The sequence below is a fragment of the Somniosus microcephalus genome, chromosome 3, assembly GCF_052327205.1.
Source record: "Somniosus microcephalus isolate GS21.2 chromosome 3, FLI_Smic_1.0, whole genome shotgun sequence".
Lineage (NCBI taxonomy): Eukaryota > Metazoa > Chordata > Chondrichthyes > Squaliformes > Somniosidae > Somniosus > Somniosus microcephalus.
Genome location: NC_140989.1, coordinates 263316722 through 263331496, shown reverse-complemented (window position 1 = coordinate 263331496; position 14775 = coordinate 263316722). Strand labels below are relative to the sequence as shown.

At 47.7% G+C, this 14775-nt stretch overlaps 1 protein-coding gene across 5 annotated transcripts in view; it reads right to left on the bottom strand.

The window, feature by feature from the left end:
• ptprc (protein tyrosine phosphatase receptor type C) overlaps positions 1-14775 on the bottom strand; it is a 251311-nt gene that overhangs the window by 30444 nt on the left and 206092 nt on the right. For all 5 annotated transcript variants that reach the window (XM_085982416.1, XM_085982413.1, XM_085982415.1 and 2 more), the window contains 5 exons: positions 8485-8582; positions 6650-6775; positions 6387-6544; positions 4294-4429; positions 2807-2956 (listed from right to left, as the gene is read on the bottom strand). In XM_085982416.1, coding sequence (XP_085838542.1) covers positions 2807-2956; positions 4294-4429; positions 6387-6544; positions 6650-6775; positions 8485-8582 — 668 coding nt within the window. The remainder of the gene's footprint in view (positions 1-2806; positions 2957-4293; positions 4430-6386; positions 6545-6649; positions 6776-8484; positions 8583-14775) is intronic.

Here is a 14775-nt window from a genome sequence, read left to right as displayed (position 1 = left end):
TGACACTGTGGAATGAGATTCACTGGTTTTGTATGTTGCAGTGCAGGCTTATCAGAGCTGAGAAGACAAGCCTTTTCTTAATATTGCCATGAGGTAGCTGAGAAAAACCAATAACAAATCAATGTAAGTACCACCACCATAGGAACTTAGGAACTGGAGTAGGCCATTCAGCCCCTCAAACCTGTTCCTCCATTCAATGAGATAATGGCTGATCTGTATCCCAACTTCATCAATTTGCCCTGGCTCCATATCCCTGAAGATGCTTGGCAAGCAAAAATCTATCAATCTCAGATTTAAAATTATGAATTGAGCTAGCATATTGTTGTGGGAGAGAGGTCCACACTTCTACCACCCTTGGCATGAAGAAGTGTTTCCTAACTTCTCTCCTGAATGGCCTGGCTCTGATTTTAAGGTTATGTCCCATGATCCTCGACTCTCCCACCAGCGGAAAATGTTTCTCTATCTACCCAATCAATTCCTTTCAAAATCCTAAAAATCCCAATCAAATCACCACATAATTTTCTATATTCCATGGAATACAAGCCTAATTTACATAATCTCTCTTTATAATCTAACCCTGGAGCCCATAACATTCTGGTGAATCTGTGCTGCACTCCTTCGAAAGCCAACATATCCTTTCTAAGCTGCGGTGCCCAGAACTGTACACAGTGCTCCAGATGTGGTCTAACCAGGGCTTTGTACAGCTGTAACAAAACTTCCTGACCTTTATATTCCAGCCCTCTAGTTATAAAGGCTAACATTCTATTAGATTTTTTGTAGCTGACTACTATATTTTAGTGATCTGTGAACATAGCCCCCTAAATCTCTTCGGACCTCCAATGTTCGGAGCTTTCCACCATTTCAAAAATACTCAGATTTATCCTTTTTGGGTCCAAAATGAATGACCTCACACTTAATCTGCGTTGAAATCCATCTGCCACAGTTTTGCCTACTCACTTAATCAGTTTGTACACTTTCCACAAATTAAGTTTCAATTTCCACTTTAACACACTCAATTAAACAAGTAGAAGACTTCTTGAGTTACTTTATTTTGTAAACATGCTTCAAACAAAGCAATGAGCATACAAATCCACATTCTAGTCAACTTTTTACACATGGTTCTCTTCATCTTTAGATTATCAGCAGAAGTTAAATTTAACCTGTACAGTGTGGTTTGGTGTAGTGTTAGCTCTCTCTCCTCTGAGTCAGAAGGTTTAAGTGGGTTTAAGCCCCACTAGGGACCTGATCACATTTGCTCCGTTACTGACGCGAATGCCCGCTCCTAGTATTCAAATGACCCCTGTCCCCATGACTTAGGGGTCAGCCTTAGCTCAGCAATAGCCCTCTTATGTCTGAGTCAGTAGATGGTGGGTTCAAGCCCCACTCCAAAAATTTGAGCACATAACCTAGGCTTGCATTTAAATTCAGTACCGAGGGAATGCTGTATTGTCAGATGTGCCGGCTTTTGGAGGAGACGTCTGTCTGCTCAGGTGGGCATAAAAAAAGCCATGGCACTATTCGAAGCAGAGCAGCGAAGCTCTCCCTGTGTCCTGACCAACATTCCTCCTTTGATCAACACACTGAATAACTGAAGATTGGCTGTTTATGGAACCTTGCTGTGCACAATTTGGCTGCTACGTTTGACTACATAATAACAGTGACCGCATGTCAAAAGTCATTTATTGGCTGTGAATCATTTGAGGACATCCCATGAATGTGGAATGGGCTATATAAATGCAAGTTCTTTCTTTCTTTACATTAAAAGAACCAATTTGAGATTTTAAAGAAGTTTACATAAACTAATTGTGAAATTTGGGTTAATAATATAACCTATATTGCTATGTGTATATTCTGGTACTTGACAGGCAAAGGAAAGATCAATGTCAGGCCAAATAAATTAAACTTTCATTCTGTAGAGCTTCTTATGTATTGATAAATCTCTCATTCTTGACACAAACGCACATCAACAATTTTACTTGTTATTCCCTCTTGCTTACTGAAGCCACACTGCTCCCATTGACTGGGTCTCACACACTCTTTATTACATCTCATCCAACACACCACAAATTATTGTATAGCCACAGCAAAATCCATCATCACTTTACTCTGACTTCCACTCATGGCTACTCCAGCTGGCTTTACTTCCCCAGCAACAAAGCACCCAGTTTAATCTCTGTAATAGCACTGAGTTAGAATTTTTTTTTTGATATGGCTTTGAAGTTCAGGAGCCATAAAGTAGTAGCTTGGGCAACCAAAGTTATTTTGTGTTCTCTGTTAAGTCACAAAGCATTTCACCCTTGTTATCAGTGGCAATATTTTTCTGCTTTCTAAGATTTGATAAAGAGTCAGCCTGAAGTTCAGCTAAACAGACAGTACAGGAAATTCTTTTTTATCCGGCACCGATGGGACCGGCGTGGTGCCGGTTTATCAAAAAGTCCGGATTAGAGAGAGGTATAGTAAAAGGTACGAGAGCTCCGTACACAGCAACAAATCCAGGCTTCCCTGTTGCTTAGCAACAGGTGCAGGAACCCCGGCCACAAGATCCAGGCATCCCTGTTGCTTAGCAACAGGTGCAGGAACCCCGGTTACACAGTCACAGATCCAGGAACGGCCACTAATATGAAGTAAAACTTACCTGAACCTATTCCTGAATTTTGCCGGTTAACAGAGATTTCCGGTTATTTAGGTGCCGGTAAATCGAGAGTTTCCTGTAAATCAGTGACTTCTTTCCCGAGTTTTGCTGTTATTTGATTAGCGTCATTTAAGCTGACTCGCAAGGTTAGCTTCTCTCGATAAATGAACTGACCTGGAACTCTGCGTCCAGCAGCGATGGCTCGGAAGGTGGGTCATTCTTTTTAAAGTTAGTCAGGTGCTTGGGTAGTTCGGACAGGCTGACCTCGGTTTCACCATAGAGATAGTACTCCAGCAAAGCCTGGTGTATCAGAATGTACTGGGCCTGCAATAGAAGATACATTTATTAAGACACTAATATGTCAGTGAAGCTCACCAAAGCCTAATGATAAATGTGATTGGTCGACATAATCAAATCAACATTTTTAATCAACAGCTCACTGAGGTTTAGAGCATTTCAGATAGTGGGATGATTCAATGAATCCATCTACAGTCCCACAGGCAGAGTGAGGCATTGAAAAGCCTAGTCCCAGCTTCAGCTGACAGACTCCATCTTTCCTCAAATGGACAGTTGTCAAGCTCTGTTGTATCATTAGACAGAGGATGCAGCAGAAGCTGGGCATCCCAATGATTGGGGGGGTGGGGGGGGTGAAAGGGAAGTCACCTGGGATTCTACTTTAGGTTTTATTGTAGCACCCATGCCAGCTCAACACAGAGTTGCATTTTAGGGCACATGGTGAAAACATGCATTGCTGGTTGATCACCAAGCTCTCTCAGCCATGCACGGGCAGGGAGGCGATGAAGAGGTGAAAATAGAAAGAACAAAATATGTAAAATCAAACCAACACAAACAACTGTAACCAAAGCATGGGTGATGCAGTGAATTGAACTTGGGACCTGGGCTTAATTCCAGCCAAAACTGAGAGGATTGAAAGTTTTCTCTCTCTTCCGTGCTGGTTCGACTTAATGAGTTTGGGCCATCTCAGCCCAGTACACAGAGGGTACAGGCCCACAGAACAAAACCGCTGATAACTGTGTACAAATCAGTGGCACCCACAGAGGTCTTAAGGATGCCTAGTGTGAGAAGTGGAAACATTCACTGGTTCCAATGGGAGTTTTAGACATTCATAAAACAGAAGCTTCATCGTAAAAGTCAAAACGTTCCCTTGATCATCATAGAAGCACATAAACACACCTGTACTATTATACTACCAGGGATTGCATGCGAACATTTCCCTGAATCATCAGGCAATTACCTGATTGCTAGGAATCAAGACACCACACCAGGTCGCTAGAGCCCGGACCGCCTCTATTAGACTACAAGGACTAGTATCACTACCTCCCCACCTCAATAGATTTATATCACTTTTTTAAACAACATTTGCTGGTTTCCTTCGATGCTTCAGCAGGAAAAGGCAGCACGAGTACTGAGTCTCACAGAACGGTTTCCAATCCCGATTGCCATCGTGTGACCACTCCTGGAAGCCTATGCGTGTGGATGTGTGGAAAAGACTGGATCAAGCTTGGCTGTGACGATCCGCCCCCAATTTTCCTCTCTCCCCCCTCTACGTTTTGGCAATGACACAGTCAGTGGCTGATGAAGTCACTGGCACCACCGTCCGCGTGTGTAAAGGAAAGGTATTGTTATAAAGGTAAGCCTACCTCAACCTGCACCATGAGGCATCGTTGCCGACGGAGTTGAACTATGTAACCGTAGATATCCACTCGCCCTTCAGCCTCAAGGCCCTGCATCATGGCATCAATTCCGATGTAGCTGCCTGTGCGACCCACCCCGGCACTGTGAAATAGTACAGCAATCAGTTTACCATGCAGAGTAATCACAAACTTCCAAAGAAATGGAATTAATAGCAGAAAATAGCAGAACATGCCGGAAATGCTCAACAGCTCAGGCAGCGTCTGTGGAGAGAGAAACAGAAGATGTCCTGCTGAGTGTTTCCAGCATTTTCTGTTTCTATTTCAGAATTTCCTGTATCTGCAGTATTTTGCTTTTGTCTTAAAAGCAATGGTTTCAACTGACACACAATGGAAACAAGAGCCTATGAAAAAATTAACCAAATGACATTTGGACTAAAAACTCAAGGTTAAGAGAGATTAAGAGATGGTGCAAGGCAAAGTATTAGTGTATCAGGATATTAAAGGGAACTGGTAGGGTGGATAGAGAGAAACTATTTCCGCTGGTTGGGGAATCTAGGACTGGGGGCATAGTCTAAACATTAGAGCCAGACCTTTCAGGAATGAAGTTAGGAAACCCTTCTACACACAAAGGTTAGTAGAAGTTTGTAACTCTCTTCTGCAAATGGCAATTGATGCTAGATCAATTGTTCATTTTAAATCTGAGATTGATAGATTTTTGTTAACCAAAGGTATTAAGGGGTGTGGGTCAAAGGCGGGAATATGGAGTTAGGTCACAGATCAACCAGGATCTCATTGAATGGTGGAACAGGCTCGAGGGGCAAAATGGCCTACTCCTGTTCCTATGTTCCTAATATTTATCCCCCAATTAACATCACAAAAACAGATTATCTGGTCATTAGCACATTGCTGTTTGTGGGAGCTTGCTGTGTGCAAATTGGCTGCTGCGTTTCCTACATTACAACAGTGACTACACTTCAAAAGTACTTAATTGACTGTAAAGTGCTTTGGGACGTCCTGAGGTTGTGAAAGGCGTGATATAAATGCAAATCTTTCTTTTCTTTCTTTACCTCCTGGGGTACTTTATTTCAGCAAAATACCACGCCCATCAAATATCAGATTTATACCATCCATGTACTATTAAAGATAAAATTATCAGCTATATTTATTCTTATATGTACTCATTCCATTTATTTTTTAAATAGCTAGCAATAGGAACTTAAAGAAAAATGAACAATATGATACATTAATACTTTGCCTTGCACCATCTCTTAATCTCTCTTAATGTCTCTTAATCTCTTCTGCCTTCCATCCTATCACAGACATTCCCTTTTGTTCTTTCCTCCCCTCCACCCCTTTCCCTGCCCCTGCACTTGTTTAAAAATCTGTTCCATCTCCAGCTTTTTCCAGTTCTGACGAAGGGTCATCGACCTGAAACGTTAACTCTCTTTCTCTCTCCACAGATGCTGCCTGACCTGCTGAGTATTTCCAGCATTTTCTGTTTTTATATAATATGATACACTAGTTGATCGACTGTGGAGTTGAACATGAGGAGATGGATTTTCACTTTCGGAGGATATTAGACGGGTGGTGCTGGACATCATTTGGTTAATGCTGCCGAACTGTGAGCACTGAACCACCGCTCACAGGAAGCTCACCAGTCAGGCTGGGAGATGGGAAATCCGACAGCTCCTCCTCGGATCCGGGCTGGATGTTCTATGTTAAAGGCACTAAAGCCACACAAGTGGCTGGAAAGTATAATTACAGGGAGTTTGCATTGTAATGGAAAAAATTGACACAGAAGTGTAACAAAAACATACCAAAAGTGACAAAACTTTGGCAGTTGCTTTTCACAGATGACAACATTTAAAATCAGAAATACTACCCTGTATATATTCCATATCAAGAGCATTTAATTATATTGTATTTTGTTAAAGTAGGATAGAACATTAGATCATTTTTGTCAGCTTGTTTACTAGGACATATTTTGCCCAGATTGGGAGTGCCACTGCAATGCTAACTCTGTTTCTGAGACATGCAGATGAAGCAATTACTTCCAGACTATGGCAGAATACTACCTTTTAAAAAAAAATCCTCATTACCTGCAGTGCACAATTATTGGACCACTAAATAGGTTTCTGAATGCATTAACTCTCTGACGCAATTTGAGAAGGAGATGTGGATCTTCTGGAACACCATGGTCTGGCCAACTAATGAACTGGATGTGCGTCACTTCTCTCTCAGGAGTTTTTTCCTTCTTCTGAAGAAATACAGCAAAATATCAGTTAGTGGCCTCTTCAGTCAGTCATAACAAAAAGCAATCGTGATTGGAGCAGAAACAAATAAGGAGCTCATTCAAACTCACGTGTGAAATGAAGAGTTTCCGAATAACATAGTCTGGGCACCACTTCTCCTCGCTAATTCTTACAGTGAAGTCACCAAAGGACCTGGACTGCCTATCCATAGTGGGCCAATACTGAGCACATTTGGGCTGAAAAAAATAAGGTTGTTTTTTGTGACAACTGCATTCTAAAGTTTCCCCTCACCCCCCACTGAAGCCCATTCATATAAGAACCAATTTTATATTTTGAAATTGAAAGTTGAGGAATACAAATAATGTCAAAGAAGATGTATCACAAAATAGGGTACAGGTTGGTACAATCAACGCCTGATCTCTGATTTGCTGTCATGGGGTGATGCCATGATCTTACTGAATGGCGGAGCAGCTCGAAGGGCCATATAGCCCACTCCTGCTCCTAATTCTTTTGCTCTTATGTTCTTATGATGCAAATTGAAGACCATGCATTTCCAACGAGGGTGGAAGAATTGGTGAGCAGGCCCAACTGGGCAACTCTGGCAGACGTTAAGTGAGCAGAACAAGATTGGTATTGGCAGAGGCCTGCGAGTGGGTCACTTGCTGACTATCTTGACTGTGAACTCTGAAATGCTCAGAGACATCCGAGGATGGTAGAAAATAAATTAAAAATGGAGTGCAGGAACATCCAGTATCATGTTTTGTTACATAGAGGACTCACTGTTATAATGGAATAGTTCAGATTCCAGATTTTAAGTTGTACTTTGTACTTTGTTCCTTAAATATCCAGAGCATAAGTAGCCCACTATTTTATCATTATTTATCATTATGGCCCTCTCAGTTACATCAGACTTCCTATCATCTGGAACATCACCGTACCGATCAAAGGCCTAGAAATTAGGTATAGCCCTGCCAGGTCTTTAGCGCCCGAAATTTAGTGCTCGGCCAGATTCCCGTAGCGCCCGCCTGAAATTCAGTTGCGCCGCCCCAACACGGAGGCGGGCGCTATTGGAGGGTTTGGCCGCCTCGTTTGGGGCGAAGAATGTCAGTTTCAGGCGTCCAGCTGCCGCTGCGGCACCCGATGCGGTGCGGCAGGCTGGGGTACTGCAGGCCTCCTCCTTCTCTTAAGGAGGAGCTGCCTGCAGCCGTGAGATCGCCGCTGGATTCCCCCGGCAAATGAGCCCGGCACCATGGAGAAGTGCCGGGCTCGCGGGAGTGACACACCAATGCCGCGGGGGGGTGGTGCAGGAGTCCGGGGAGGGAGGTGCAGCCAGGCGGCCGCCGGGAAAGCGGCCGGCCGCCCCTCCACCTTTATGCGCCGGCCTCTCGGAACTGCAAGGCACCGTTTTGCAAACGCTGTTTGCGGCTGCCACGGGAGAGGCGGCCGCAACTGAATTTGGTGGTCGGACCGGAATTGCATTGGAACCGGGGCGCTGCGCACACCGATGACGTCATCGGTGCCGGCGCAGCACTACCGGCTAACGTCGATGTTACGGACCAACTGAATTTCGGGCGCGAAAAAACTTCCGGCGCAAACCACTCTATAGCCCATAAGTGGGCGCAAACGCGACTGAATTTCTAGGCCAAAATGTCAAAGCTACAACATTGCAATTAGAAGAGCAAATAGTGGAATAAAGAACCAGAGAGAAATAATTAGCTCTGAAAGGGGAACAGAACTGAACCTTCATAGGTAAGTAACTTAGTATTGCCTCTTCCATAATCAATGTTGGTTTAGGTGGTTGTTGGCACAAAGCTCTCTAATGTGTGTGCTTCAGACATAACTGTGGTATCTGTTCTGTGGCCATTAAAGCATTGTGTACATTGAAGGATGGCATACACAAAGTTAAAAAAAAGGTCAACGCTGAATAGTAGAGAATAAGACTTACCCGCTTGTTTTCCTCACAGCGAGTTACCATAACAATGATCGTTGCTTTCTGTTCCCACACCATTTTCCAGAAATCATCAGACGTTTCTTCCTTCGGGCCTAAAAAAAAAGTTATTGCTGAGTAAACATTTAAAAAATTAAAAATACGGACATTCTTTTGTGTGATCTGCATGTCTAAAACCATTTGAATTCTGCAATGTACAGGGAAGGAAGAGGGTAGGGAAAACTACAAAAACAGGCAGAGGGATGCCAAGAAACTGACTGGAGGCATGAAGAAGGAACATGAGTGAAATACAAGACAAAATATAAATGATAATAAGAAAGCATTCTTGCAGGAATGTCAGGAGCAAGAGAAAGGTGCAGGAAGACATTGGACTGATTACCAGTCAGAGTGGGGAGATGGTGTCTGAGGACAGAGAAGTGGTGGAATTAATAAATCATTATTTTGCAACAGCTCTTGATACTGAAAGAGGGAGAGACATGATTGATTTGAGGGAGGAGTATAAGGGGAGAACAGACTGGAACTCTTGATATCAAAATATATGCATATTACAAAGGGTTAGAAAACTGTAGGTAATAAAGCTCTTGACAATTTCTATACAAGTGTGTTGGTGGTGATGTGCAGTAAGCTTGTCTTTCATAGAGAAGATATTCACGTAAATTCTTGAGCCAATCATTTAACTGTCAGCTGTGACTCAGTGGGTAGCACTCACGCCTCTGAGTCAGAAAGTTATGGGTCCAAGTCCCATTCCAGAGACTTGAGCACAAAATCTAGGCTGACACTCCAGTGCAGTACTGAGGGAGTGCTGCACTATCAGAGGGGCCGTCTTTCGGATGAGACGTTAAAATGAGGCCCTAGTTTAATCTCTCAGGTGGCTGTAAAAGATCCCATGGCAGTATTTCAAAGAAGAGCAGAGGAGTTCTCCCCAATGTCCTGGCCAATTTATATTTTTCAATCAACATCACTAAAACAGATTTTCTAGTCATTATCACATTGTTGTTTGTGGGAGCTTGCTGTGCGCAAATTGGCTGCTGCATTTCCTACATTACAACAGTGACCACACTTCAAAAGTGCTTCACTGGCTGTAAAGCACTTTGGGGATTTCCCATGGTCGTGAAAGGCACTATATAAATCCAAGTCTTTCTTTTTCTTTTTCTCCACACATGTGCTATGCTGTTCTTTGCACTAACTCAACGACCATGGATGTCCATCATTTGATCTGCTGTTACCTTATTTTGCATCATTTGAAGTAACCATTCAACGTTTTGTTAAAGTGCAAGCAATTTATTTCCCTGTTTCCCTGCATATGTACTTTTTTTGTATTATTTACCCTGGTGCTTCCCCTTAGTCTCAGTGTATGGCATTGTCTTCTAGAACCTATTCAACTACTTCTCATACATACTTCCTCTGTGGTGGCAGGCTGGCAGGCTACCAGCTGTCAGCTGTAAACTCTTGGGATTGAAGTATTTTTTTATTATTCGTTCATGGGATGTGGGCGATGCTGGCAAGACCAGCATTTATTGCCCATCCCTAACTGCCCTTGAGAAGGTGGTGGTGAGCCGCCTTCTTGAACCGCTGCAGTCCGTGTGGTGAAGGTACTCCCACACAGCTTTTAGGGAGGGAGTTCCAGGATTTTGAACCAGTGACAATGAAGGAACGGCGATATATTTCCAAGTCAGGATGGTGTGTAACTTGGAGTGGAACTTGCAGGTGATGGTGTTCCTATGTGCCTGCTGCCCATGTCCTTCTAGGTGGTAGAGGTGCTGCTGAAGAATCCTTGGCGAGTTGCTGCAGTGCATCTTGCAGATGGTACACACTGTAGCCACAGTACGCCGGTGGTGGAGGGAGTGAATGTTTAAGGTGTTGGATGGGGTGCCAATGAAGCAGGCTGCTTTATCTTAGATGGTGTCGAGCTTCTTGAGTATTGTTGGAGCTGCACTTATCCAGTCAAGTGGAGAGTATTCCATCACACTCCTGACTTGTGCCTTGTAGATAGTGGAAAGGCTTTGGGGAGTCAGGAGGTGAGACACTCACCGCAGAATACTCAGCCTCTGACCTGCTCTTGTAGCCACAGTATTTATGAGGTTGGTCCAGTTAAGTTGGGGGATACGGCGATGGTAATGCCTTTGAATGTCAAGGGGCGGTGGTTAGACTCTTGCTTATTGGAGATAGTCATTGTCTGGCAATTGTGTGGTGCGAATGTTACCTGCCACTTATCAGCCCAAGCCTGAATGGCATCCAGGTCTTGTTGCATTCGGACATGGACTGCTTCATTATCTGAGGAGTTGCGAATGGAACTGAACAATCATCAACGAACATCCCCACTTCTGACCTTATGATGGAGGGAAGTGTCTCTGTACCTCCTTCTGCTGTGTCATGACCATGGCCCTGCCATTGATTCCACCATGTCCAGTGGTGGGGTGGTTGCCTGGTGGTCCTGCATGACTTGGTCCCTTGTCAGAAATTCTCTTTGCATTTTTGTTGCCTCCACTGCTTTTTTTCTCAGACAGATACTTTGTCCAAATCAGTTACTTTGCCCCATCTGGATACTTTGCCCCATCTGAATACTTTGCAATCCAACCATGGTTACAATCCAATGATTTTGTACTCCACCTTCGGCCATTTGGGGGTAAAAGTCAAGGGTGCGATATGAGCAGTAGTAGATCGGACACCTTTTATACATTGACTTCAATGGATAGGAAAATCGGGTGGGTGGTATAACGAGCGGGCGGGGGTATAACGAGCGGGCGGGGGTATAACGAGTGGGCGGGGGTATAACGAGTGGGCGGGGGTATAACGAGAGGGTGGGGGTATAACGAGCGGGCGGGGGTATAACAAGAGGGCGGGGGTATAACGAGAGGGCGGGGGTATAATGAGAGGGTGGGGGTATAATGAGAGAGCGGGGGTATAAAGAGAGGGCGGGGGTATAAAGAGAGGGCGGGGGTATAACGAGCAGGCGGGGGTATAACGAGAGGGTGAGGGTATAACGAGAGGGCGGGGGTAAAACGAGCACGCGGGGGTATAACGAGCAGGCAGGGGTATAACGAGAGGGCGGGGGTATAACGAGAGGGCGGGGGTATAACAAGTGGGCGGGGGTATAATAAAGGTCGGCTCTATAATGAGGAGCAGGCTCTATAACGAGGGCACAGGCTGTATACCGAGCGGGCGGGGGTATAACGAGCGGGCAAGGGTATAACAAGTGGGCAGGGGTATAACGAGCGGGCGGGGCTATAACGAGTGGGCGGGGCTATAACGAGGGGGTGGGGGTATAACGAGAGGGCGGGGGTATAACGAGAGGGCGGGGGTATAACGAGTGGGCGGGGTTATAACGAGAGGGCGGGGGTATAACGAGAGGGCGGGGATATAACGAGGGGGCGGGGGTATAACGAGGGGGCGGGGGTATAACGAGGGGGTGGGGGTATAATGAGGGGGTGGGGGTATAACGAGGGGGCAAGGGTATAACGAGAAGGTGGGGGTATATCGAGAGGGCGGGGGTATAACGAGGGGGCAGGGGTATAACGAGGGGGCGGGGGTATAATGAGGGGGCGGGGGTATAACAAGGGGGCGGGGTATAACAAGTGGGCGGGGGGTATAACGAGGGGGCAGGGGTATAATGAGAGAGCGGGGGTATAACGATGGGGCGGGGCTATAACGAGGGGGCGGGGGTATAACGAGTGGGTGGGGGGTATAACGAGGGAGCGGGGGTATAACGAGTGGGCGGGGTGTATAACGAGTGGGCGGGGGCATAAAGAGGGGGCGGGGGTATAACGAGAGGGCGGGGGTATAACGAGAGGGCGGGGGTATAACGAGAGGGCGGGGGTATAACGAGAGGGCGGGGTATAAGGAGAGGGCGGGGGTATAAGGAGAGGGCGGGGGTATAACGAGCAGGCGGGGATATAACGAGAGGGTGGGGGTATAACGAGAGGGCGGGTGTATAACGAGAGGGCGGGGGTATAACGAGAGGGCGGGGGTATAACGAGAGGGCGGGGGTATAACGAGTGAGCGGGGGTATAACGAGAGGACGAGGGTATAACGAGAGGGCGGGGGTATAACGAAGGGGCGGGGGTATAATGAGGGGGCGGGGGTATAACGAGAGGGCGGGGGTATAACGAGTGGGCGGGGGTATAATGAGAGGGCGGGGGTATAACGAGAGGGTGGGGGTATAACGAGAGGGCGGGGCTATAACGAGCAGGCAGGGGTTTAAGGAGAGGGCGGGGGTATAACGAGAGGGCGGGGAGTATAAAGAGAGTGTGGGGGTATAACGAGAGGGTGGTGATATAACGAGAGGGCGGGGGTATAACGAGAAAGCGGAGGTATAACGAGGGGGCGGGGGTATAACGAGGAGGCGGGGGTATAACGAGTGGGTGGGAGGAATAACGAGAGGGCGGGGTATAACGAGGGGGCGGGGATATAATGAGGGGGCGGGGGTATAATGAGACGGCGGGGGTATAACGAGAGGGCGGGGGTATAATGAGTGGGCGGGGGTATAACGAGCAGGCAGGGGTATAACGAGAGGGCGGGGGTATAACGAGAGGGCGGGGGTATAAAGAGAGGGCGGGGGTATAACGAAAAGGCAGGGGTATAACGAGATGGCGGTGGTATAACGAGAGGGCGGGGGTATAACGAGAGGGCGGGGGTATAACGAGAGGGCGGGGTATAACGAGAGGGCGGGGTATAACGAGAGGGCAGGGGTATAACGAGAGGGCGGGGGTATAACGAGATGGCGGGGGTATAACGAGAAGGCGGGGTATAATGAGAGGGCGGGGGTATAACGAGAGGGCAGGTGTATAACGAGTGGGTGGGGGTATAATGAGAGTGCGGGGGTATAACGAGAGGGTGGGGGTATAATGAGAGGGCGGGTGTATAACGAGAGGGTGGGGGTATAACGAGTCGGTGGGGGCATAACGAGTGGGTGGGGGTATAACGAGAGGGCAGGTGTATAACGAGTGGGTGGGGGTATAATGAGAGTGCGGTGGTATAACGAGTGGGTGGGGGTATAACGAGAGGGTGGGGGTATAACGAGTGGGCGGGGGTATAAGGAGAGGGCGGGGGTATAAGGAGAGGGCGGGGGTATAACGAGTGGGTGGGGGTATAACGAGAGGGTGGGGTAGAACGAGTGGCGGGGGTATAAGGAGAGGGCGGGGGTATAACGAGAGGGCGGGGGTATAACGAGAGGGTGGGGGTATCACAAGTGGGTGGGGGTATAATGAGCGGGCACGGGTATAACGAGCAGGTGGGGATATAACGAACGGGCGGGGCTATAACGAGAGGGCGGGGGTATAACGAGGGGGCGGGGGTATAACGAGAGGGTGGGGTATAACGAGAGGGCGGGGAATAACGAGAGGGCGGGGTATAACGAGAGTGCGGGGGTATAACGAGAGGGCGGGGGTATAACGAGAGGGCGGGGGTATAACGAGTGGGCGGGTGTACAACGAGGGGCGGGGGTATAATGAGAGGGCGGGGGTATAACGAGAGGGCGGGGGAATAACGAGAGGGCGGGGGTATACCGAGGGGGCGGGGGTATAACGAGAGGGCGGCGGGTATAACGAGAGGGCGGGGGTATAACGTGAGGGCGGGGGTATAACGAGTGGGTGGGGGTATAACGAGAGGGCGGGGGTATAACGAGAGGGCGGGGGTATAACGAGAGGGCGGGGTTATATCGAGAGGGCGGGGGTATATCGAGAGGGCGGGGGTATAACGAGGGGGCGGGGGTATAACAAGTGGGCGGGGCTATAACAAGGGGGCGGGGGTATAACGAGAGGGCGGGGGGTATAACGAGAGGGCGGGGGTATAACGAGAGGGCGGGGGTATAACGAGAGAGCGAGGGTATAACGAGGGGGCGGGGTATAAGGAGAGGGCGGGGGTATAACGAGTGGGTGAGGGTATAAGGGGAGGGCGGGGGTATAACAAGAGGGTGGGGGTATAACGAGGGGGCGGGGGTATAACAAGTGGGCGGGGGTATAACGAGAGGGCGGGGGTATAAGGAGAGGGCGGGGGTATAAGGAGAGGGCGGGGGTATAACAAGAGGGCGGGGGTGTAATGAGAGGGTGGGGGTATAACGAGCGGGCGGGGGTATAACGAGTGGGCAGGGGTATAACGAGTGGGCGGGGGTATAACGAGAGGGCGGGGGTATAACGAGAGAGCGAGGGTATAACGAGGGGGCGGGGTATAAGGAGAGGGCGGGGGTATAACGAGAGGGCGGGGGTATAACGAGAGGGCGGGGGTATAACGAGAGGGCGGGGGTATAACGAGTGGGTGAGGGTATAAGGGGAGGGCGGGGGTATAACAAGA